The sequence below is a fragment of the Lissotriton helveticus genome, chromosome 2_1 (genome assembly GCF_964261635.1).
Source record: "Lissotriton helveticus chromosome 2_1, aLisHel1.1, whole genome shotgun sequence".
NCBI lineage: Eukaryota > Metazoa > Chordata > Amphibia > Caudata > Salamandridae > Lissotriton > Lissotriton helveticus.
Window position 1 is genome coordinate 464,922,033 of NC_136059.1, and position 24,860 is coordinate 464,946,892.

Below are 24,860 nucleotides of genomic sequence, written 5' to 3' on the forward strand. Positions count from 1 at the left end.
CAAGCCCGCAGCCAGTTTCTCCTCTGTGGCCTGGGCCAATCGCATTCCAGTCGAAGTCCCCGTCCTCTGATAAGTCAGAAACAGATTTGAAAGTAAATTCTTGCTGTAAGCATAAGAAGTCTAAATGGGATTCTTCTCCCTTCCTTCACTCAAGTTCCAGGTAGACGTCATGCAGTCCGCACACGTAGGACCTGACTCCGCCTCCTCGTCCAGCTCAGACAATCCTGCGCTAATCCTGACACTAAGTTTTCAGCAGCAGGTAAAGGCCTTCAAAATCCTGCAATTCCTCTGGGTGATTCTGTGTTCCTCTGGAGCACCTTGGAGCCCCTGGATCTGCCAGGGCCTCCAGCCAGACTACTGCTGATGGAGCCTCACCTGGCAGTGTTCTCATTTGGCCCCATCTGGTGAGGGTCCGCCACACCAATGCCATTAAAATTGCAACTGTACTAATGCTGTCCTCCCATCCAGGTTCACTAACTCCAGGTCAGGTCAAATCTTTTTAACCACTTCCATGCTCATGACAAGGTCAGCTCGTCATGCAGTACACTGGAGCTGTGCTAATGACGAGCTGACCTTGTCATGAACAATGGGGTTCTGATAAATCAGCACCCAGCGGGAATTGCCTTAGCATCCAAGGTGTTAAGATCTTGAACTGACTTTGGCCCGAGACATACCATTAACTCGTGATCAGTGCTAGTGGAGGCTACGAACTTTATTTGGACCAGAATGAAATGCTATCCAGGGCCTTTAAAATATTTCTTGTGATATAGATAACAAGGTCATGAATATTTCACACACTCCTCATGAGAGGGGCGTGGCTACGCACGCAACGGGAATGGCCGCCTTGGAGTGAAGCTCCGCGCCAGGCTTGCCTTCCCGGGGCACTTATCCGTGCAATCGCCGCCTGCGGACGGCGAAAATCACCAGCGCCAACACCGGACATCGCCGCCGGCCTGCTGGCCGACTTTGTGAAAAATTGGAACACCCGAGGCACACCGGAGCATTCGCCGGGCTGCTGCCGCCTTCCTCGCTCCCTACCTCGGGAGGCGCGCAGGACAGACCGCGGCTCCAGCCGAGGACACAGGCCCAGAGCTCGGCCCGGCAGACGCAAAGGCAGCGAAACGCCAGGAGGGTGCGAACTCGACCTGACACACCAGAATTGCTCTACACAGTGGCTATACAAGCGGTCTATTGATCACCAAGGCACCACGCTGGCGGTACAGCCTCGCGGAACAGAGCGACGCCACCCTACCACACGCGACCGAGCGGCGGCTGGTGCGGCCCGACTCACCGGCCACGAGGACGCATTGCAGCCCAGCTGCCTCACTCCCTCGTAAGGTAAACGCCGGCAACGCGGCAGGGCCACCACGAAGACCTGGCGACAAGATCCGTGAGGCGAGCCCACGTGGCGGCAAGTGCCGGTAAGACCGTGATTTCGCCCCCGGCCCAACCCCAGAAACTACTGCGTGACCACGTGCGCCTTGGATGTGCCGCTGAGATCCCCCATGGCCTGCAGCAGTAAATGACCCTCCACACTGAGCCACACACTTGCCCTCCACCACGCACTGGCCAGATCATACCGACCCGCCAAGCGCAAGACGCCGCGGACCACAGCCGGGGGTCGTGTCACCACGGGGTCCACACACATTATACAGCGCACGCCTGTCCAGCGGTTGGACTGCTGACTGCACGAACCGGCCTCCTGAGGACGACGTGGACTGCTTGGCTGAGCCCGAGGGAGTGACGCAGATGTCTAACGGGCCCAAAACGAGAACTGGCTCCAGCAACGCTAACCAGAAGGCCAAGATGGATAAAACCGGGAAACACACCGACTCGGACCAGATGACGGCCAAACTGGACACTATGCTGGCAGCAATGGAGAGACTTGAGGAGTCACTGAGCCTAACCCGCACCTCCCTGGCCACCAAAATCGACAGCGTAGTCATCGATCTCACGCACCTAAGAGCGGACCACAAAAAGCTGGCGGAACGCACCACCACCTTGGAAGACACGATGCAGACGCTTCAACCCCGTGCGGACCAGTCGCATAAACACATCCAGGACTTGCTGAACAGGGTGGAGTACTTGGAAGACAGGGCTGAAGACGCGGAAGGCAGGACCCGCAGGAACAACGTGCGCTTGGTCGGGGTTCCGGAGAAATGGGAGGGGAGGTCCCCAGAAGTCCACATGGAGCAGTGGCTACAAGGCCTCCTGCCGGAAGGATCACTCTCCCCACACTTCGTGATTGAACGGGCTCACAGGGTCCCCACCAAACCTCTGGCGACGGGCTCCAACCCACGGCCCATGCTAATCCGCATAATGAACAATCGCGACAGAGACACCATACTCCGAGAGACCCGCAAGCTCCAGGAGATCCGAATAGAGAACGCATCGGTGATGTTTTTTCCGGACTACACCATACAGGTCCAGCGGCAGAGACATGACTTCCTCACAGTGAAGAAACGACTGAGACAGGTGGGCCTCAAGTACTCCCTTCTCTTTCCTGCGAAGCTGAGAGTTGTGGCGGGTGAACGGACCCACTTCTTCACGGACCCCATGGAAGTGGAATCCTGGCTAGACAGCGGAGTCGACACGGAACCCAGAACGGCGACAGGCCCTGCGTCACGACGACAATCCGGCAATCATAGACGGCGACGACGGCCCTGCCGGAATTCTCAACCGAACACACATGCGGCGACCCGGCCTTCCCCTCCTGCAGATGCCAGACGGCGGGAGCAGCAAGATGCCCTCCGCCTCGTCATGGAACTCAGCGGCTCCCCTGAGCAGAGCGAGGTGGCAAGCGGCGGCACACAAGGCCTCCAGAGCGACGATGAAGCAATCTATGGAGTGCCAGACTCCCCGACATCGGATGTCCGACCTGATGTCACCCCCCAAACGGCAGACTACATCAGCTGAGCAGGCGCCGGATGCAACTCCCCGCGGACACGTATACAAGTGACCATCACGGCGGGCCAACGCCACCACGACTACAATGAACCCTGTGCGCAATGGCGGACTAACCCCCTCGTCTTCCGTACTACGCCCATGGGACACATCCACCAAGGGTTACATCGATGGTACTGACTCCAAGCACTGGCGATGAGAGCCCACGCTTGACGAAGCACAGCTACGGAGTCACTCTGCCTTGCCTGGTGATGACCCGACTGGAACACGTAATGTATGGCATCTTACGCATATGTGTGATGGGTTCATCCAATACGAGGGCGGCATAGACTGAAACGCTCCCCCCGGGAAGGCAATAAGCCTTCACTTCACAAATAAATTGACATAATCCGTCTGAACCTGTGCATGTAGCACAACCACCCCCTTAGACTTGAACATTGTTGCTCTCCTAGAGAGTATGGACGGGAGCACGTTTCGCATCCGACCTTTTGGTATTTTGCAAGTTCATATTGTTCAATGGTTTATTGTTTCGATAGCCATGTTTTTTCCCCCTCCCATGGTCACAAAGCACTGGAGTGCCACGTCAAATGCTTATGGGGTGGCGGGGACCGATTTCATGATGATGAACGGGCATGTATTGAGGGGTGGTGGCAGAGACGGGCGGGAGGTTTGGTTCAATTGCTATAATGTTCCCCTTTAAGATATGCACGTGGAATGTGAGAGATATACACACACCATCCCGACGCTACCAAATCTACTCATACCTCAAACGCCACCACATTCAAATTGCCCTCCTACAGGAAACCCACCTTAACAACACTGAAATTGCTACGCTGCGACGCAGGTGGCGCGGACAACTTTATGCTACAGGGTTCTCATCATACGCCCGAGGTACGCTGGTATGGGTCAGGCCGGGCATCCCTTGGACCACACAAGATGTACACATAGACCCCGAGGGCAGATACGTGGCTATTCACGGCAAATTAGATGGTAACCCAATGGTAATCTCTTCAATTTATGCGCCTAACACGGGGTTAGCGGATTTTCTCACAGGCTTGTCACGCACACTAGCCCCCTGGCACGGGGTCCCATGGGTCATTGGCGGGGACTACAATAGTTCGCTAGACTTGACACTTGACCGTTCTCATCCTACATTACCCAACTCACAAGCTCAGGCCACCACGAAGGCGTTACAGGCGTGGCCCATACAATGGGGCTTGCAGGATGCATGGCGCTCTCGCAACCCAAACTCCAGGGTCTACTCATATTACTCGGGGGCGCACACCCTGCATGTCCGCCTTGATCGCTTCATGGTCTCTAGTGAACTCTTGCCCATTGTCACGGACACATGTTACATGGGACGCACACACTCCGACCACAACCCACACCTCCTAGACCTGCGGTGGGATCGCCCTCGACCACCAATACCCACATGGCGGTTGCAACCCGATCTCCTGCTAGACGCCACGTTCAGGGGTTCCATCAGCACACAGACGGCACAATATTTTGAAGACAACACGGGCTCGGCATCAACACCTCAGATTGAATGGGACGCGTTTAAGGTGGTCCTCAGGGGCCAATGTCTAGGCACCCAAGCACACTCCCGGCGACACTTAGAGGCGGATCTCAGACGCATCGAATCTGACCTGCTACGATTGGAGCAGTCTGCAACCGCTGGCCCCACCGCGGAGTTAATACAAACACGGGCAGAGCATGATACCCTGATTGACAGATTGAAAAATGTCAATTACAAGGCCCACGCAGCCCGCACTCACCACTCTGGCGACAAGCCAGGCAAGTTGTTGGTGTGGCTGATCCAGCGCGAACAACGTGTCACGCCGGTGGCAGCGGTGCAATCGGTGGTATACACACAGGCGCGGATACACGAGGCCTTTGTGGCTCATTACAGCGCGCTGTACAAATCCCGACTGCTGACCGCACCATCGGTAATAGCCACGTACTTGGAAGACATCATGCTGCCTACCCTAACAGATGATCAACGAGAGGACCTGGGGTCGCCGTTGATTGCCGAGGAACTCCGCGACGCCATCTTTGCCCTCTCGAACGGCAAGGCGCCTGGCCCTGATGGGTTGCCCGCGGAGTACTATAAAGCATGCTCTGACATCCTAACTCCAGAGCTCTTGAGGGTGTTTGCTGCGGCACTGGAAGACTTAGACCTACCCCAGTCCATGAATGAAGCAACATTAGTGTCCCTCCTAAAGCCAGGTAGAGATGAAACGCTACTCGGCTCATATAGGCCCCTAGCGCTGCTAAACACTGATTACAAGATACTGGCCTCGACTCTAGCCCGACGACTGGCAGGACTGGTACCCAGCTTGATACACAATGACCAGAACGGCTTTGTACCCTCCAGATGCACCTCCCAAAACATCCGTAGATTATTCAGGGTACAACAGTATGCAATGCAAGACTGGCCCAGGTCGGGAGGTCTAGTCCTGGACCTGGAGAAGGCATTCGATTCGCTCGAATGGCCCTATTTGCTGGCAGTGCTGCGCAGATTCGAACTCGGGGATGACTTTATTGAACTAGTGGGGTTGCTATATAGACGCCCGGTGGTGCGTGTCCGCACGGGCGGGCTACTCTCTGACGCCATTAGAGTGCAACGCGGCACCAGGCAGGGCTGCCCGCTATCCCCGCTACTGTTCTCATTAGCCATTGAACCCCTTGCTGCACTACTGCGCGCAGAGGGCATACATTGAGGGATCCCGCTCGCGGACGGCATTCACGCGGTCTCGCTATATGCGGACGATCTCCTTTTATACATCAGGGACCTCGCCCGCATACCTCGACGCCTCTCGGAGATCTTTCAATCCTTCGAGACCATGTCAGGCCTCAAGGTTAATTGGGCCAAATCAGGTGCATACTCGTTCAACCCTGACATCCCTGAACCCGGAGTCACGATCAATGGGGAAAGGCTGCCGTGGCACCACACGACGTTCAAATACCTAGGAGTGTACATCCACAGGACACCACAAGCTGTACTAGATGGAAACCTGACGCGTGCCATCACGTCTATAAAATCCCAGATTGCCTTTTGGAAATCCCTACCACTCAATGTCCCGAGTAGAGTGACACTGACAAAAATGATTGTACTCCCCAGACTCTTATACTACTTCGCCAACCTGCCAGTGTACGTACAGGCGCGCACCTTTAGAGAACTAGCCTCCATGGTTAGAGACCTGATATGGAACACGGGCCGGCCTAGAGTAGCCCTCCGGAAACTATATGCCCCGGTCGATGAGGGAGGCCTCGCGGTACCGAACCTCGAACTTTATTATCTGGCAGCCCAGCTACAATGGGTCACCGCCTGGCTAGCGGGCAACCACCTGGGAGACACTGCTACGAATACGGACATGTATTCCCCCACGCAGCTACATACACTATTCCACCCCCTGACATGCCCAAGGAAATCCAATCAGTTACACGTCGCCGTGGCGATACGTTGCTATGTCAGAAGCCTACGGCTCACGAGGGCAACCAAGCCATATGCCCCGGCGCTACCACTCCTGGGCACCCCCAAGTCCACCTCTATAGTCACAGAAACAGCGCTGGAACCTTGGACGCGCACTGGGGTAGACACTATGGCAGACCTATATGCTGATGGTGTCCTGATACCATTTGCAACGCTAGCGGCAGACACAGGTCTCCCGACGGGTCAATTTTTACAGCACGCCTCAATACTTTTCGCATACACACAGCGGTGGGGCAACATCACTGATGAACTGCCGACGCACCAATTGATACAGAGCCTACATGTCATGGGTGATGGCACACACGTGGTGCACTGGCTACACCAAGCTCTATTGTCACACACACAACATTCGCTGCAACCACTGCGTGACCACTGGGCCACAGACAGAGGGAGGGAATGGACAGATAAGGAGTGGAAAATGATCCTATTGGGCCCCAGACACGTGCCACGGAACGCGCGCTTTAAACTGATACAGTTCTACATACTACATAGAGCGTACCTCTCACCCAATAAGATTAATCGCTATTTCCCAGGAGCGGCGGCCAAATGCCCGAGATGTGCGCTGGAAGAGGCAGACTTACTACACATGCTCTGGCAGTGCCCACGGATTCAGACATACTGGGGGGCGATACTTACGACACTGGACAAATGCACAGGCATGACGATCCCGCACACATGGGAGGCATGCCTACTTGGCCTGTATAAGCGAACTACGTTAAACAAAGCCCCCTCTCGATTCTGGGACCTTGCCCTCCTCACAGCAAAAAGATTGCTCACGAAACACTGGAAGAGAGCTACCCCACCGTTACCAGACCACTGGCACACATCCCTAGACACTTGGGCAAAAGCGGAAAGCACCGCCCTCCATAACGAGGAAACGGCAGGCCTCCGTCAGTTCCCAATTGCGCAACTCTGGGACACAATGCTCACCTCCTTCCGCAAGGAACGCCTTCTCACACAAACCACGACAGGAATCATCCACCCGGACAGCGCCGACGATGCACCCACTGCGCACACTCCACGCGGACACATCTGATGTCACCCCCACCATCACGTCCTTCCCCTCACGCCTGATCTCCGTAGTGTCGGGCATGCTCTCACCCCCGGGTTATGCCCACTTCGTTAGACACTCCTGAGTGTCACACACGCTCCCCATGATACCACACCCCGAACAAAGACGCACACCTCCTACCCCAGTATCAGCTGACCATATCCACCCTTTCCTGGTTTTCCCTCCATGTCCCCTGTTTCCTACCCTCCCCTCCTTCCCTTGATGTTTATTTCGGAATTTATATCCTTGTTACACGAACATGGTTTGAAACGTTTGTGATGGAAAATGTAGCCATGATGTGTGAAGCAAGAAAACCAGTGCATTGGGTGCTATGCCCCGAATACATGACAGACATCCTTGAGATGTAATAATATATGTATTGTACCATTCATGCTTTACTTCTCCTGCACCCCTAATAAAGGATATTTAAACAAAAAAAAATGAATATTTCACACACTCCTCATTATGTGAACGCAGGCATGTGTTTGAACTTAATAAATGCTAGTTGCCTGAATATTTCAAATGGGAAACAGAATGGGGCTCCCCACATGAGGCCTCTGCAGAGGGGAATGTCTCTTTTGCAGTATTAGTCCACACAATTGCAGTTCAGCTTCCCATGATAGAAACCAAGGCAAATCTAATGTTCTCTTGTTGACAGTGCAGGGTTTTGCTGCAGCACCCATACACCCCAGCTGTTTTTTCTGTTTTTTCTGCTGTTTTCTGTAAGCATGATCATCGTTATTGAAGTGCGGGGACACACTGGTTAGTGTAACCAGGCGCTGTATAAACTCAGAATTATTATTATTATTTAAGTTACCAGTTGTCTTGTGTGTGTTTGAAAGGCTCACATGTTTCTTCCTGCACCCTTTCTGATGCCACAGTGAGACCTTATTGGTCCTCATCTTGATGTGCTTACCTTTTGTGCCTGTGCACAGCTATTACCTGAGGTTGTTGGCTATTAAAACTGTTTTCCTCTTTAAGATTACTTGTATGCGCTGTCAGTGAGCTACAGGTGCTGTCTCTGTGCTTCTTTCCTGACAAATTGGTGCTTTGAAATCTGGCTGTCTTTTCTAGCAAAAGTGATGTCACCCTTCGCCGTGGGACAGTCCATCACACGCACTGCATTCTTCTGTTCGGAACACCCCACCCAAGGAAGAGTAAGGGGTTCATTGGATGTATTCAAAAAGTGCCCTTAGTGTTTTTTGTTGGATTCCCTATCCCTAAGAAAGGGATTGAATTGTTTTGTACATAAAAATGTTTATGCCCTGGCCAAGAACACCGGCCTGAGGGCAATCGGGGTCATTCCATCAGAGCCAAGACTGCCACTTTGGTGTTGGTAATAGGTTTCCAGGTACTGGACATATGTCAGGCTGCTTGTTGGAAAACGAGGCAGTATCTTTGAGGCCTGCACAAATAACATGTCACATTTGTCCTTCACTGCGAACCAAACATTCTATTGTAGCGCTTGACTCTCAGAGGGTAGCGTTGCAGAGCAGTCTAAGGCTTACTCAAGGGAGGTGGTGTGGGCTAGTAATCGCCATTACTGGTATGCAGAAATAACACTCAATAATTGATTGTCCAGTCTGTACTTTGCTTTATAAAAGTAGGAGTACATTTATTAAACACACACACTACTTAATACTATGCGCCAATTTACAAATATACATAAGCTGTTGGAATTACTTCGTGACATTTCATAACATCTCCACCCCTCCCGTAGGGGGTGTGGGGGCTAGTACCACCACTCCCATGTATGCACATCATCTTGCCCCCTAATGCAGTGGGTTGACACAACCTGGAGCGAGGGCCTTACCAACTGGCACCATCCCAGTGGCGACCCACCCCATCATCTCAACATGCATTAAAAATAGGTACACCTGCCCTGGGGACACATAACCCTGACTGAGCATCTCATACTGTCCATACAGTATACACCTACACATCTTAGTGGCTAGCAGTCTGAGTTGTTCTTCCCCTAATGCAGTAGCAAGAATACATGTTTGGGCATCACTTTAAATGAGGTACTTATCATAGCTGATAACAGTTGTAATGCATTGCAATTTAAAGCTCCTAAAAGGCGTCACAGTTAAAATTACAGGATTAAGCAGATACTGCCAGACACCCTAGCAGGAATGTCCAGCAACAGTACCCTGCTTTGCTTATGACTTCACCTTACACAGGTATTTTACTTTAGACATGTGACTTTCAGTCCCTTCTAAAAAGAAATAACATAGGTAAATGCACTTCATGTGCAATTGCACCTCTTCACCTCCAGGGAATGCCTTCTCCAGATATCCCCAACTCCGACCTTCACACATTGAGGCAGTCCCTAGTGCACCCCCAGCTGTAGAACAAAAGTTCCAGCCGACACTGGAGGGGTTATTTCTATGGAGCCCCCAGAGACTCAGGGAGGGACACTCTGTTTTCGTGCTGGGGGAGACTGTGTTGCTCCTGGAGCTCCCCCTGCACACCAACAGCGGTGGCCCCATCCTCATGGGGCCACCATACGCCAAAATATGCAGGCTCCCTTGCAGGCATCTGCATGCCTTGCAAGGCAGTATGGGGAGCTTCCTCCATTCCTGTGAATATTATAGTAGCGGCTCTCCCACAGCTTCGGGGAAATCCGTGGTCGCACTGCTGTCGGCCTCACGCCACTTCCATGCCTCGGTGGGGGGCTCGGTCCCACCCGGACCCCCAAGTGAGTTATACAGCTCAGGGATTCCACCCCAGGCTGCTCATCCTGTCTTTGGGGGCCCGTTCCCACCCAGGCCCTTAGCACTTTCACTTTTGCCTTTCGTTGGAGAGCCAGCTGGGGAGCGCACCCCCGGTGGCTCCCAGCGGCTCCCCGCTCAGCCCGCACCCTCTGGTGTGGCTGCGGGATCCGGAGAGTCCATTTTGGTCTGCCCGCTCTGGCGGGCAGACAAGGAGGCGCCTCACTCTTGGCGGGTCTTTGGGGGAGTGCGACGGCACTCCCCCCGGTGTCGCGGGGGGAGTGCTGCGGCACTTCCCCCTCCTCCAGTGCTCCCTGGCTTCATTTCCAGTGGGGCCCTGAGTTAGGGGTACCCGGCCCCTGGAGTTCACTTCACAGGGAGTGCAACGGCACTCCCCCGGCTTCCTCTTCTTTGGGGCACAGGGTAGGCTCGTGGTACCCCCTGGGCATCTTCCCAGGGAGTGCGACTGCGCTCCCCGATTTTCTCTTTGTCTGGGGCCAGGGTGGTCTCCTGGCACCCCGCTGGGGCATTTTTCACAGGCAGTGCTACGGCGCTCCCAGACTTAACTTCTAGTGGGGGCAGCCCCCGGGACCTGACTCACTCCAGGGGCATATCTAGGACCAGCTGCAGAGCCCCACACTCTTTGTTGTCAGTCCCTTGGGAGGTCAAAGGTCACCTACCTTCTGGGGGGCGTAGCTCGGCCCAGACTGCCGATTTTCATCACTTTGGCCTCTTCTTGTTCCTGGTGGCGCTCCCCAGCCCCTGGGAGCACTTTCCTTCACCCTCCTGGTTTCAAGGAGGGTGAATTCAGCAGGGAGCTGTCTTACTGACTCCCTGCGCCAGCCTTTTGCCTGGCTCTCCTCCTGGGCCTCTCTTCTTGCGCAGAGGCCCCTGGTTCTGCTCACTGGTCCTGATCTTCCCTTGTGGCGCAAGTCAGGGTCCTGGGCGAGTCTGGAGGTTCTTCCTTCCAGCTGCCCATGGTGCCACGCTCTAGCACCAGTCTTCGTCAGCAGACCGCACCCCAGAGAGAGCTCCTCTCCCTGTGCAAACTATTTTTAAAGTCTGTTTGCCCTATCACACAGCAACACATCACTTCTCTGTCCCTGCTCCCTCATTCCTGCCCAGGCCTTTGGGTTGGTTCAAGATGGCATTGTCCAGGGGACTCTTGCCACATGGTTTCTGAAAGCCCCTTCCCCCTTTCTGCCTTCTTTCCCGAGCAGCTTGGTGCCTGGCACCAGGTGACAGCTGCTGATGGATTAACCTGTAGCTCCACCCGTCTTCTCTTCTCTTCTTCTGGGAGAGGAGGCCTTCGCTCTTGGGACGCTTGTCTTGCAGGGCTAGGCCTCTTATGCTACAGCTTGGGGAGGATGGCCATTAATCGAGCATGGCAGGGTCAGCCCCAGCAGGGCTCTGGTTATGAGCAGACTCAGAGAAATATGACATTTCTGGATGACTCAAGCAGTACAGATATGACTTTGGTCTCTGCAGTATACTTCTTTCCACCTAAGTTACAGTGGACTTTAGTGCGTGTCTGGAATTTGTAAACCCTTGGAAAGTTAAACTATCCCGTGTGGTCCCCATCCTCATAGGGGAATAATGAAGCGGACTTTCAGTGAAAACATTAATGCACACTGACTTCCCCTTCTATGTTTCTTCCCATTGTATAAAGCCTATTCCATGTCACTACCCAGCCCTGCATAAGTCCTGCCACACCATTCACTTTGTAGCTGCTCCTGGGCTGCGCACACCAGGAATCTCCCCAGCGCAGCCCTTACACTTGTGCACCTGCATGTACACACATGTCTGCATGTAGCCAGCCTGGTGCCCCTTACCTCAGGCTACAGCGCAGCAGCCTAGTCTCACCAGGGGGACACCGGTAAAATCCCCATGCAGTCTCTTTCATCATGCGTTCACTGTGGGTGAGTCCCAACTTAGGAGGCTCTCCCACAGTAAAAGCTCAACAATTAGGTGTTCAAAAAGCAAAAAGGCTGGGCTGCTCAGATGGTCAGAACCACCTTCTAACACTGCGGCATTGGTATTTGTCTGCAACTTCACCAGGCATTACTGCTTTGACCCTCAGGTCTGCAGTGAGGGCTATTTTGCCTGACCGGTTCTTAAGGATTTCCTCATATGAATCCCTCTCTTCAGGCCATCCACCTTTTGGGAGGTACAGCATGGATATCCATTCAAAAGGTGAGGAATCTGCAGTTAGAAGTATCCATCAGAAGAACAATATACATATCTTCAGTAACATTCTTTCTGCCTCCAGATTCTTCACTGCTCCTCCCTCCCTCATCATTCTGTGGAGTGAGATATATGGTTCTGAAAAAAGTCCCAAGTTAGGCTTTGCACACTGTCATGTTTACCATCTGTCATGGTCGATTTGCGCCTGAGGCCTCAGAAGAGTTTTAAAGAAAACAAGTGAACCCAAGGTTGCACCAATATACTGCTTGGTGGTGTGATGCTGCGGTGGAGTCCGATGACTGTACCTACCCGTGCATGGAAGCAATTGCTGGAAAAGTTCCAGATCCAGTGTGGCATCTGGGGAGGTGGGTGGGGATTAATAAAGTGAGCATTCTGCGTGCTTATAGAGTAAACACCAGAAAGCGTTACGGAAGGTAAGTGACTTATTTACAGTAAATGCCCTGTTCTGCTTTGGGGCTTTTCATAGCTTCTTTTCAATGTATTTTGCTGAAGAATACAGTCCTACACTGGCACATATTAGCTCTAATTTTGCGACATATATCGTTTTAAGGGCTCGCAAAGCGAGGGCCTTTTTGTAGGGGATTTAAAAATGGACCTGCAAATTCCACACGCTCGTGCGTGTGATTTTCTTTTTGTTGCCTGCTATTGGCCTTTCACGGCTTGCTGTTTTGCTAAGTAGACACCAATAGGTCAGAGGCGGGCGCATAGCCCCGCCCCCTGGCCTATTGGTGTCTATTACGCGCATTTCCTGACATATGCTTTCAATTATTGCTGCCAGACACGGGCGCGATAATTCAAGGCATATGGCAAGAAAGGCGCACGCACCACTCGCGGCTTTGTTTTCCTGATCGCATCAGACTTTTAACAGTTCCAGTTTTTCGAGTTTTAGAAGGAGAGCGTTGATCTGAAGCCAGCTCCACCACTTCAGTGTCTTGTTTATTTAAACAATTGAAGGGGCTGCAGAGAGAGGGCAGGCAATAAGTGAGGCCGAGAAGAGCGGAGGAAAGAGCAGGGGAAGGCTGCAGCGGTGAAGGAGGGAGGTAGGGGGCGTACTGCAGGGATAGGTCTGACCGGGGAGTCAAAGCTAAAGGTCTGGGAAATGGAGCAGCAGAAGCAAAAGTTGTTTCTGCCCAGGTGTGCCTGCGTCCCCCGAATGGAAACCAATCACGGCACGATTTGTGCTCATTAAGTGCTTGAAAAATGTTCAAATCAACAGCGATGTCGCCCCAGCCCCCCGAACGCTTGAGAGTGTCGCCTCCGCAGCCCACACTGCCTCGTACAACTCTAGGCTAGGAAAGCGGTGCTCTGACATTAGGCTAAGCTGTGAACGAAATGAAGCGTGTCTTATTTAGGCGCCGCGCCGCAGTGTTGTCCTGCCCCACAGGGCCCTTCATCGCTTTTTACGGCTTTAAAATTAGTGCAGTTTCCATTTGCTGCCAGCTGCTATATGTTATGCCTTTGAACTCAATAAGCAATGGGAAGGGTCCTTTGTTTTTAGGGAGTGTTCCCTTGTGTTTTTTTTCCTCGCCACCCTCCACTGGCTTTGTTTCGCTTGTTTTCCAGACGCTATTCTGCAATAGCTTTGTCTGCCTGTCAAGTGCAGGACAAGTGACTGTGTCGCACTCGCAAAGATGGACAGACAGATGTATGCGCTAGGCCTGCGTGTTGACACTCGCCGCAGCCTACACTCTGTGCTTGAAACGGGAAAATAGAAGGGCAGGCGCTCTGTACCAGAGTACCTGCTTGTTTCTGAGAAGTGCCGGTACTCTCCAATCAAACGTATGACGTCACTCTTGAGAGGTGCAGGTACTCTCCCTCTCAAAATAAAAAAAGTGCAGGTACGGTTATAGCACTGCCCACACTGATCTATAGACGAATGAAGATACAGATGTCTAAGGCGTTCCTGCACGGTGGCACCCAGGCAATGCGTGCAAGATCATTTGTTATTGTAGAAGGCCGGTGGAGCTAATGTTTTTAGCGCCATGCATAACTATCGTAACTACGAGAACACGACTGCTGTGAGACAGTCTAGTCTGCAATTCGAGTAGTACAGGACCGGGACAGGAGGTCGACTTCAGAGCACGCGTGCTAAGAGTTAGCAACGCCAGCCCAACACTTGGATCAAGAAACCACTTGGCGAAGCTTCCAGACAACTTATTGAATTCAGAAGTATTTTATAATTCGAATAAGGCTAGAATAAAAAAAGAAATGCTTCAGTCACTTCTGAGTTAGTGTTTCAAAGTAGCAGATCCATTCCAAATGGCCTTTCTGTTGCGAAGGGAGAGGCAATGGAGGTTCCAGTGCAGTTGCTGCAAGAGGCCGCAGGGGGCTTCGTCCTTCTCCAGTAACGTTGCATGACTCCGCTCCCGGCTGCTCTATTGCTCACAGACTGGCCTTGTGGAGGCAGACACAGTTCACAGCCCCCAAACTTTACAGCGTGCCCCGAGGCTGGCCCTTTTATGTTTCCCCACACTCCAAGTCTATATTGGTCCATCAAATATGCATAGCCCAGCAAATTGTGTCCCCTGTCAACAGCACAGTCCTCGGTGTTGACACCAAAGTCCTCGCCTTCCTCTAAAAAGTCTTCTTTCTGGAAGCCTGTTCGTATTGAGTGCTAGGTAGCTCAGTCACTCACTTTCTACTTCTAAGAAAGAATAATTACTAAGTCCAATGCCAGGCCATGTACAACTGATCGGCTTCACAACAGTTGTCTTCTGGGTGCTCTGTTATGACCCGAGGAGCTAATAGGTGATCAGGTGGCACAGTGGCACTGGCCCATTCGTAGAGCAAAACACACAAGGCTTGGTTGGGAGTGGGGAGAGGGGGGGAGAAATCATGCTTCCAACCACAGTTTATCAGTCTCTTGTATGTCCGAGTCCAGCTTCAGGGGGCCTGTGTTTCAGTCTCACTGGCAGGCAGCATGAGTTTGCATGTGTCAAACCTGAGACTTCAATCTGAAACACCATGAGATATAGCTCATACGACAGGTGGGCGGAAATATCCTTTCTATTATTCCCTCCCTCCCACAGTGTAATAGTGTAACAAATAATGTTCTTGAATCCAGTAGGTAAAAATAGGTTTGATTTATTGTAGATTAATCCAAGTTAAGTTAACAACAAAATGATCCAAAGATGTAATAATAAAAACCCCACCAGGAGCAGTTCTTCTCTCGCTCAGCCTGCCTGCCATCAACTGTCTCTAGTCAGAGCAGTCAGGTACCAAACATTCTACGGTGTCCTCAAACATTCTACCAGATGCAGTGGCTAAGCAATGGGGAAATCTAAGCAAGGGAAATGCAAAGCATAATGTCAACGCAGATTGTGGTTAATGAAACGGAGTACCAAAATGTCACTTTCCAGCAGAGAAAACCACAAATTTCATCTCGGTGCATACAGGCGAGAAAATTCTAGCGAGAAAAATTCAACAGTACACATGTACTTCACTAAATTACAGATTACCCGTTGCTTTCTTCATTAATGACAAAAGTTCATGACCTCAATTGAAAGCTTCCTCCAAGCTGACGGAAATTAATGCGTATGAGTTGTCCATAGTCCTTCATACAATTACATATCAGCGGTTTAAAAGATTGCCAGAGTACCACATGAAATGTACAGTTTTAATTAAACTCACCCAGGACTTCGTTCCGCCACGAGACAAAGAGTCAAAAACAGCGATGTCGTCCTGCCAAAATAAACGCAGATTACCGCTTTACTGGAAACAGCCATGACTGAAAGAAAATAAAGTTGCCGATGACACAATGACGCTACGTTGCGTCGCGTACGTCTCTTTGCGCACGCAACCTTGATGACATCAGCGGCTCCAATGGACGGAGAGAAGACGAAAATGCTCAGCGTTGTCAAGGAGACGACCACGCTCAGAAACCGTTGTGAGCGCTCGAGCCAATGCTCACGTAAGTCGTTGTTGTTCTTATTTAAAAATCGCCATAAAAATTGAAAAACAAGAAATGTGCAAAAATCTGCACATGGCCTTAGAGCGGTAAACGGGTTTGAAACACTTGAACATCCCTTGCCGAAGTCACAGCAGACAGCGCACACAGTGCTCCGCTCACAGATGCCAGCGTCGAAATCACAGCAGACACCGCACTCTGTGTTCAGCACACCAAATCCAGAATGTATCTTTGAGGGGCACATCTTCCCTTTTTTTAAAAATCTTGACAATTCAGGCCAATCTGATTTAAAGTTCTCTTCCGAATCAGACCAAATCACGCAGTCAGAACTCAAACACCCTGGGATAACAGGCTGTCCAGATGATTGGGGACACTGGTGGGGCTAACCAGGGCGTTTCAGTTAATTTACCTTTTCTTTTCCAGCTTTAAGTAGTTCCTTAGTTGCAGTAGTAATTCATTAAATCCGTCTTCTTTCCACGCATAGGTTCTGTTCTGTACCTCGTCGCCAATTGTAAAAAATAGGTTTGATTTATTGTAGATTAATCCAGGTTAAGTTAACAACAAAATGATCCAAAGATGTAATAATAAAAACCCCACCAGGAGCAGTTCTTCTCTCGCTCATCCTGCCTGCCATCAACTGTCTCTAGTCAGAGCAGTCGGGTACCAAACATTCTACGGTGTCATCAAACATTCTACCAGATGCAGTGGCTAAGCAATGGGGAAATCTAAGCAAGGGAAATGCAAAGCATAAGTAAGATGTAACAAATAGTCTCTGACGCATGATGAAAACTCAGCACGATCAGTTCGAAACTTTCAAAAGGTCACATTAGTAACACTCAACAAATTAGGCAGCTCTGAAATAGGCCATTTACATTTACATTGACGTTTCTGCAGTGCTCCATTGCCATTCATATGGTCTTGAAGCGCTATCGTGCGATACAGTGTGATGAGAAGAAAAGTGGAGATTATACTGAATGGTTATTGGTGGTCCGCAAAGATTTCATTTTTGACAATCAATGCTTAATGTCTGTTCAGAGAAATTGTGCAGTCCGCTTCACTTTAGTTTTATGCTCTTTAACACTAATAGTTTGTTTCTTAGTAAAGATGAGGAAAGATTGCGTCATCAGTAGAGGGTGCATTGGTACACTGTTTGGGAGAGTGGATCCATGTAGAAGGAAATGGGATGAAAGGCCCCACCAGGGTTTTTTTTTGTCCTGGGCACACTAAAAAAAGAACACCTGCCAGCTAAATGCTGTTTCTTAGCATTGTTAGTGTGACAGCAAGTGGTGGACTCTTTGATCCAAACTATGTGGGTCTTCAACAAGTGGGGTGGGGATGGGGTCCTGGGTCCTGTGCAAGAAGGCCTAGTGTGTATAGAATTGTCTGACTCATCGGGGCATTTCCCCGATTAAACACTTCCTGGCAGGATCTTTAAACACTGGGGGGTTATGGTGGTGGGTCAGACACACTCAGCTGATGACGCTTAGCGGATCACAAATGGCAGTTACACCTGGAGGTGGCGCAGGGCAGTCAGTAGGACCCTGGCTCTATCTCTTTGCTACTAATGTAAATGTGTAATGTCAACACTTTTTGCACTGGAGTTTCTAAGAAGGCTGTGTCTAGGAGACTCATGTTGTGCAGAGTGGAGTACGGGACTCCTGCATGTCTTTCCACCTCTACATCTGCCCAGAGTTCTGAAGAAGGTCAGGAACAACTGTGCCCAAGTCATCTTAGTTGCTCTGGATTTGTCTAGGAGTGCATGGTACCCAGAAGTTCTGGGCCTGAACATCTGTTTTCCAAACAGGCTGCCACTTGAGAAGCATAGTCTGTCATGACAGCAGGGCAGAGTCTCGCACCCAGGCCTGCGCAAAATGCACCTACATTTGTGGCAATTGAGCGGTGATAGTGACTTTTGACCTCTCACTCTATATTATTGCTGTCATTCTCGCAGCCAGTTGCCCTTCCACAAAATCTTTGTATATGTGAGATGCTGGGATAAGTTTGTGGCTTGGTGCGGTACCCTGCAGATGGACCCATTGCAGGCCAAACTGTTGATGTATTATTTGTTCTGCCCTTAACCTTTAATACCACTAACTGGCAATGTAAACATGGCATGGGAAGGTCCGCCAGTTGCCAATAAAGGCCTGCTGGTCCGATAGTAATCCACGGACTGTATTATAGGTAGCACCGGTATAGTCCATCTAAACACAATAACTGTTGCATTAATCCTAGATCTACAGATAAACCTCATCTTACAAACCAACACAATGCAGAAACAAACAAAAGACAAAATTACTAATATTTTGCATTACCTATCCGTACTGCATTGCGTTGCTCTTACTTAAAACAAATACAACAATGCATCTAACCTATAAAGCTGTTCACTAAATAATGTAATATAAATATGCTTACGTTTGCATGCACACGATATGCTAAATTACAGATACACGTGCGCATATAAAGGCATTTTCACATATTGCCTTTCATAATGCTAATTGTATGTTACTACTCTACCGTAGTCAGTTAGTAGCATTTAAATCAATAATTATATATTACAAAGTCGCAATATTATTAAGACATCTTAATTGTACAAATAACAATTTATTAAGGTGCCTACACTATGAAACGCATACCTGTTTGATGATATTTTTTTACAATGTGTTTACACACATCTTTTTAGCTTATTCAGATAATAGTTTTTATAAAAACTAACAAATACTGTTTCACACGCAATACAATTCACTTTTGCATATCCCTATCATGTTTACCTAAAACTTTTACGCGTCCTTTGCAAACAGCCACACATTTCACACTATCTCTAGACACTCCAGGCCCCACATGCCGTGACCTTTTATTACTCCTACAAGATAACTATCTTTTATTGCCTTGTACTGTATTTAAACACAGAGGGGCAACATATCCGCACCTGTGGGAGCAAGTAAGGGGTCAGGATGCAGTTAAAAACAACTGTAAACGTAAGGTTAAGCACAAGCCCCTGTAGCGGATGCCTTGGCCCATTTAGCTACCAAACCATCTATCTGTGTGTCTGTGTATCTCTGTGTGTCTCAGTCTGTGTGTGTGTCACAGTCTCTGTGTGCGTGTCTGTCTGTGTGCGCATCTCTTTATGTATACGCCTCTATCTCTGTGTGTGCGTTTCTGTGTCTGTGTGCATGTCTCTGTCTTGTGTGCATATCTGTCTGCGTGTGTTTTTTGCTGTGAGCGCGTTTCTGTATCTGTGTGTGCATCTCTGTGTGTGTTTCTGTCTCTCGGTGTGCGTCTCTATCTGCTTTTATTTTTCTGTGTGTGCGTCTCTATCTCTGTGTGCGTCTCTATATATGCATTTGTCTCTGTAAGTACGTCTCTTCTCTGTGTGTGCATCTTTGTTTCTATGTGTGTCTCTGTCTGTGTGTGCATCTCTATACGTGTGTCAGTCTCTATGCGTGTCTGTCTGTGCGTCTCTGTATGTTTCTATGTGCGTGTCTGTCTCTGTGTACGTTTGTCTCTGTGTGTATCGGTGCATGTGTCTCTCTGTATGTTTGCCTCTGTGTATATGTCTACTGTTAGCCTCACTTGCAATGTAAACATGGCATGGGAATGCTATCATACACATACTTACTCCATAGATACATACAAACCTAACATTCCCTAACACACACAGTGCACAAACCAGCAAAGATATCCAGCTAAATATAAACAATGCCAAATTCTCTAACTCTAACTAATGCGAGACCTGTTGCATTGCAAATGCTTGTTTCTTTTGGAACGATCTCTGTATTGACTGTTAAAAGTGAGTTAAGCACAAATTAATTTGTCACAAATTTGCAGGTGGATCAGTCGCTCATTTACTCAGTAAATATGGAGCTTTTAAAGAAACTGTGATCATTAACTACACTGAACAACTACTGCGTGGTCTTTCATATCTCCATGAGAACCAGATTATTCATAGAGACATCAAAGGTAAATCTGTTTAATGTATATATATATCTGATACAGTTCTAAGCATGTTCATAAAGCATTTTTAGTCAGTTGGAGATTTTCTATACAAATTACTCTTAAAATCAGTTAGCAGTTTTTAAATTGGATTCTATATATGGGCTGTTATATAATCTTTGACTACACTAGTGCAATACTATTAGTGAACTTGTCCCAGCTGATACAACAGATTAAAGACAAACGGAAGTTTAAAGTGATATGTACCACTGGTGGCAGCATCAGAGCGTTGCTCTTGGTGAAATGTACACATCTGTTTAACTTTGTGCAGACAATATTACACTGATTTTCAAGTTGCATCCTACCAGAGCAAATGTTCTTAAATGATTTTCTCACTTCACTTCCATTTGATCAGTAGCTCATCATAACGGACAAATATTTGTAATGTTGAGCCTATCAAAAATGCAGGATAAGATAGTGAGGATCAGATACTATGGCCAGAGTCATTGGACAGCTGCCCAGGGTTGTAGCACAGGTGATGAATTTGAGCTCCTTGATGGACAAATAAATATTTTTTTGCTCAAGTGCAAGATTGGTGGATAAAGGTTTTTTTTTTTTATCACCAGGGTACCTTGAAAACAATTCTCCCTCTATCTTTTCCTCAGAGTTCTAAAAGTGGTGTTTAGGACTGTGTGTGGATTAGAATATTGCAATGGAGATTATATATGCCAGCCTCAGTCAGTACTTGCTAAACAAATTGCAAAGTTGACAACTTGGCTGTGCATATTCTGTTTTGGCTAATGTTGGATATCCTGTATTCCATGTACGGGTTTCTCTCCACTATCTGCTGGTTCGATAAAAGGTTGTCTTTAAAACTTTTCTTAATAAAACTCATGGTTGTCTACAGTCATGGCTCTTTAGTTTTTGTGTAATACTTCACAATTGTCAATTTATTAGCGTTTTGAGATTAACCTGGCTACTTCCATGTTACTTCACTAAATTCAGAAATTTGGGGATTTCCTTTTGACTTTAGATAAATTGAAATTGCCTACATTTCCAAAAGCATCTACATATTCCCATGTTTTGTCCCATAACCCAAAGTTTTGGAAAGGTTTTGTTGACCTCGTCAGTGTGTAAATATTTCCATGCTTTAGGTCAGCCAAATTTTCTGAGTTCTTAACTCTACTGGATAACATGGAGAATTAGGTTAAAAGTACCTGATCAATCTTCCTGAAGATGGGTGATTTGTCTTTCTCATGCTGGAAATATCCAAATTATATATAGGTAAAATGACACAACTTTTTAGTACTGAAGAGCCCACTTTGCTGCACCTAAATAAGACTTTGAATTTAATTTTCTCTTCATTGATACATTGTTTTATAAGAACAGTTTGAAATTGCCTGGTTGTACATCAAGCCATGACTGTGCTTTTTAGGTCGAACCTCTCCTTCATGTGTTTGTTCATCTCCTGGAGAACTATCTAGCGCTCTTGTAAACTACTATTTTATGGTTATTTTCCAAGTCTTTATTTACACATTTTGTACTAAAAAGACTGTTTGGCATTGACCTGTAATAGTGGTTAAATTAGTTTTATATTGTAGTATGCTTTGGTTTGGCCACTTTGACTGTTCTTCGTCAGTTATATTTTGTTGGAAATTATAAAGTTTGAAGCAGTCCTCTTATTTCACCACCATTCTTGCCTTCTGCAATAAACCACATTTGTCTCTAATATAACTAGATGACTCCATATCATCAGACCTACCATGTCTAGTCCTGGCGTTTTTATTTTTACAAATCATTCTTTTCAGGTGTTAGTCTTAATTGGTTCAGTGGAAATAAACTAGGATTACAGCTCCAAGTGTATTAAAGAAAAGCCCAAGCCTGTAAAATGGGATCACTGGTCACCTAGAGTCATCGAATAACCATATCTACATGTTCACTATGCCAAAGATCTAGAATGGCAAAGTGCTTAGAGACCTGTGTTGACATAGCAGAAATGTAAATAACAGAAAGAGATGCAGAGGTTAATCTAGTTTTATTGTTTTGCCAGGTGCAAATCTCCTCATTGACAGCACTGGTCAGAGGCTACGGATTGCAGATTTTGGAGCAGCTGCAAGACTAGCATCAAAGGGAACCGGTGCCGGAGAGTTTCAAGGACAATTGCTGGGGACCATTGCATTTATGGCACCAGAGGTATTACAGCCCATTTCCGTTTGATGGCCATTATCATCAGTGGCATTATCTTGGTGAATACAATGAACAGCATGCTTGAACCCTTTAAAAGTGTGATGTATCATTACAGTGCATCAGCAGCACTATAATCTGTTAGCTTTCATACTCTTTATTTGTTGCTTTTCTTCACATGTTAAGGACATTCCACTGTAAGTAAATAACATGACCTGTATAATGGTGGGTGCTTTGCTGTTCTCTGTATTCTCCGGTATGATAAACTTGAAACACCTGTAGTTGTTACTTCAACCTTTTCAGTACTTTTTAACGATTTTACAATTTTCAATTTTATTTCTTTCCCTTTTCTTTTCTTTGTAAGAAAACTGGTTGTTTTCCCCATCTCTCTTGTCAGTTAAAAGGGCTTCTGGAAATTTCCAGCAATAGGCCTCTTCGGGTTTATATGTGAATTTTCAGTGTCCTTCTTGCCTAACCATAATCATACCATTTCAGCATGTTTACCAGGTGAGGCATTGGGTCATTAAGAAACACTAGTTAAGGATTATTTCCCTCTGTAATAAGAAACAAATGAGGAAATGATCTCCTTCAAGGGCTAATACCAGTCCCCATCTCTGTATCCTTTCACCTGTGCCAAAGCTGTATGTCCTGTCGGATGCTTCTAATCGGCAATAATTGGGAATTATCACATGGTCTTTGACTTCATATTCCTCCATGCCAAGATGCCGCAAGAGAGAACTTGATACTTTTGGGGTCTGTTAAACGAAATCTACCCCAAAGGTACAGATTAATGACCTCTATATTTGCCATTGTGGCCATTGCCATTAGGGCCTCCTAAGATACTGGCTTTTATTAGGACGAAGTCTGACAGTGAGTAGTTGGAATATCTCTAAATGTCTGGTTATTCTAAGCAGAGGGCTAAGCCTTTGACCACACTTTCAGCAGTCAGCCACTGGACACCCTTTGAGTAGAAGTGAACTCTATGAATGTTTTGTTTCATTCAAGATTTTAATGGTACACCGAAAAACTTCTTCCTTGATAAAGCTGGTAATAATTTCAAAATCTGTGTTTGACAGCCTAGATGTCAAAATCACATTTGGTTGAAACTCTTGAGGTATCAGCTATTACTTGGGATTCCAGCCCTACTATATTCCTGGCATGCATGGTCTAGTACATTTAATTTTTAAGGCTGTCCTTAGAGGAAAGTGCATCATGTTTGTGCTGATCACCGACACAAGGCTCATAATTTAGTAGGAAATTTCCTGAAGATCGTGTTGGGTACCTTGTTGGTTTTAACATTCAAATTAAAGTCCTTCTTTAATCAGACTTTCTCTCATTATCTTCACATAAAGAGTTGCAGTTAGCACAGTAAGTGAGGAAGACATGTACATTAACCTTCCTGGCCACAGATGCTACACTATCTCCATCAGTTTTGACACTTGAGTGGTATAAATTAGAGAAATTAATTTATGACTGATTATACAAGTATGTTCAAGCTTCTTTTGGATTCATATGGTTCTGTGGTAGTCTAACTGTGAACCAGACAGATGTGCCACCACTGCTCTTGAGAAACAGCTACTTCCACATGACAGCATGATGAGAGAACGTGTGTGGAGATTTTTGTTTTGTTGCTATGAAGATATTTTGACAGCTCATTGGTGCTCTGGACTGACCTTGGACTACAGTCTTCAATTCATATAAAAAAAAATCCCAACATTAGGCTGCCTCTGAAAGCATTCATAGAAAGGCAGCTCTAGAAGTGTGGGAGAGAAGTGTAATCACAGTTTGTCAAAAAGGTTAAGATGAAAGAAAAGAAAAAAAATGGTCAAGGCATGTGTGGCTGTAAATACATATGGTGTGCATAATCCTGACATGAGGTGTTGGGCCAGGATGTTTGCAAGTAGTTTTTCTTCTAAGAAAGTCTTTTGAGTTGTTAGGTATTGTGATGCCTCCTCTTGCTGGTAATCCACATAGTCATCGACTCTATTGTTAGATTGTTTTCTTTTCGGCGTCTGGTTCGGACGTCTGCTCTCGTGCTCTTGTTCAACAATGTCGTGGTGCAATGTTTCAGTTTACACAGTTCTTTCCCTCTGTCTGCATTATTGATGTTGTTTCTATTTCACTTCCATTCGATTTTTCCAACTCCTGTATCGACCGGGCTGCTTCTGTCGACTTTGGGATCACGTGGGCCTTCACCCTTCAGGGCCTTCTTCCATCTGGCGTGTGTCTCCCACAACGTCCTTTCGCTGCTGTCCTTATTGTCAGGCAAAAATATCCTAGGACCAATCTCCATCAGGTCTGCAACTTGTCTCTCCTCAGAACACAGGTCTGCTTGTGATGCTTGCCCCTCCTTCCACAAAATGGATTTCCATACTGAGCCATTAGAGGAGGGTTTCCTTTTTGAGACAAACCTCCAACCACCGCTCCTCATCTTCCCCATGCTTAAAGGCATATTCTGTCACACCCCAACGATTT

The 24,860-nt window shown here is 47.9% G+C and overlaps 1 protein-coding gene across 1 annotated transcript in view; it reads left to right on the forward strand.

Moving 5' to 3' along the window:
* MAP3K1 (mitogen-activated protein kinase kinase kinase 1) overlaps positions 1 to 24,860 on the forward strand; it is a 563,015-nt gene that overhangs the window by 473,267 nt on the left and 64,888 nt on the right. Inside the window, exons 17-18 of the mRNA XM_078675109.1 lie at positions 20,097 to 20,228; positions 22,252 to 22,394. Coding sequence (XP_078531235.1) covers positions 20,097 to 20,228; positions 22,252 to 22,394 — 275 coding nt within the window. The remainder of the gene's footprint in view (positions 1 to 20,096; positions 20,229 to 22,251; positions 22,395 to 24,860) is intronic.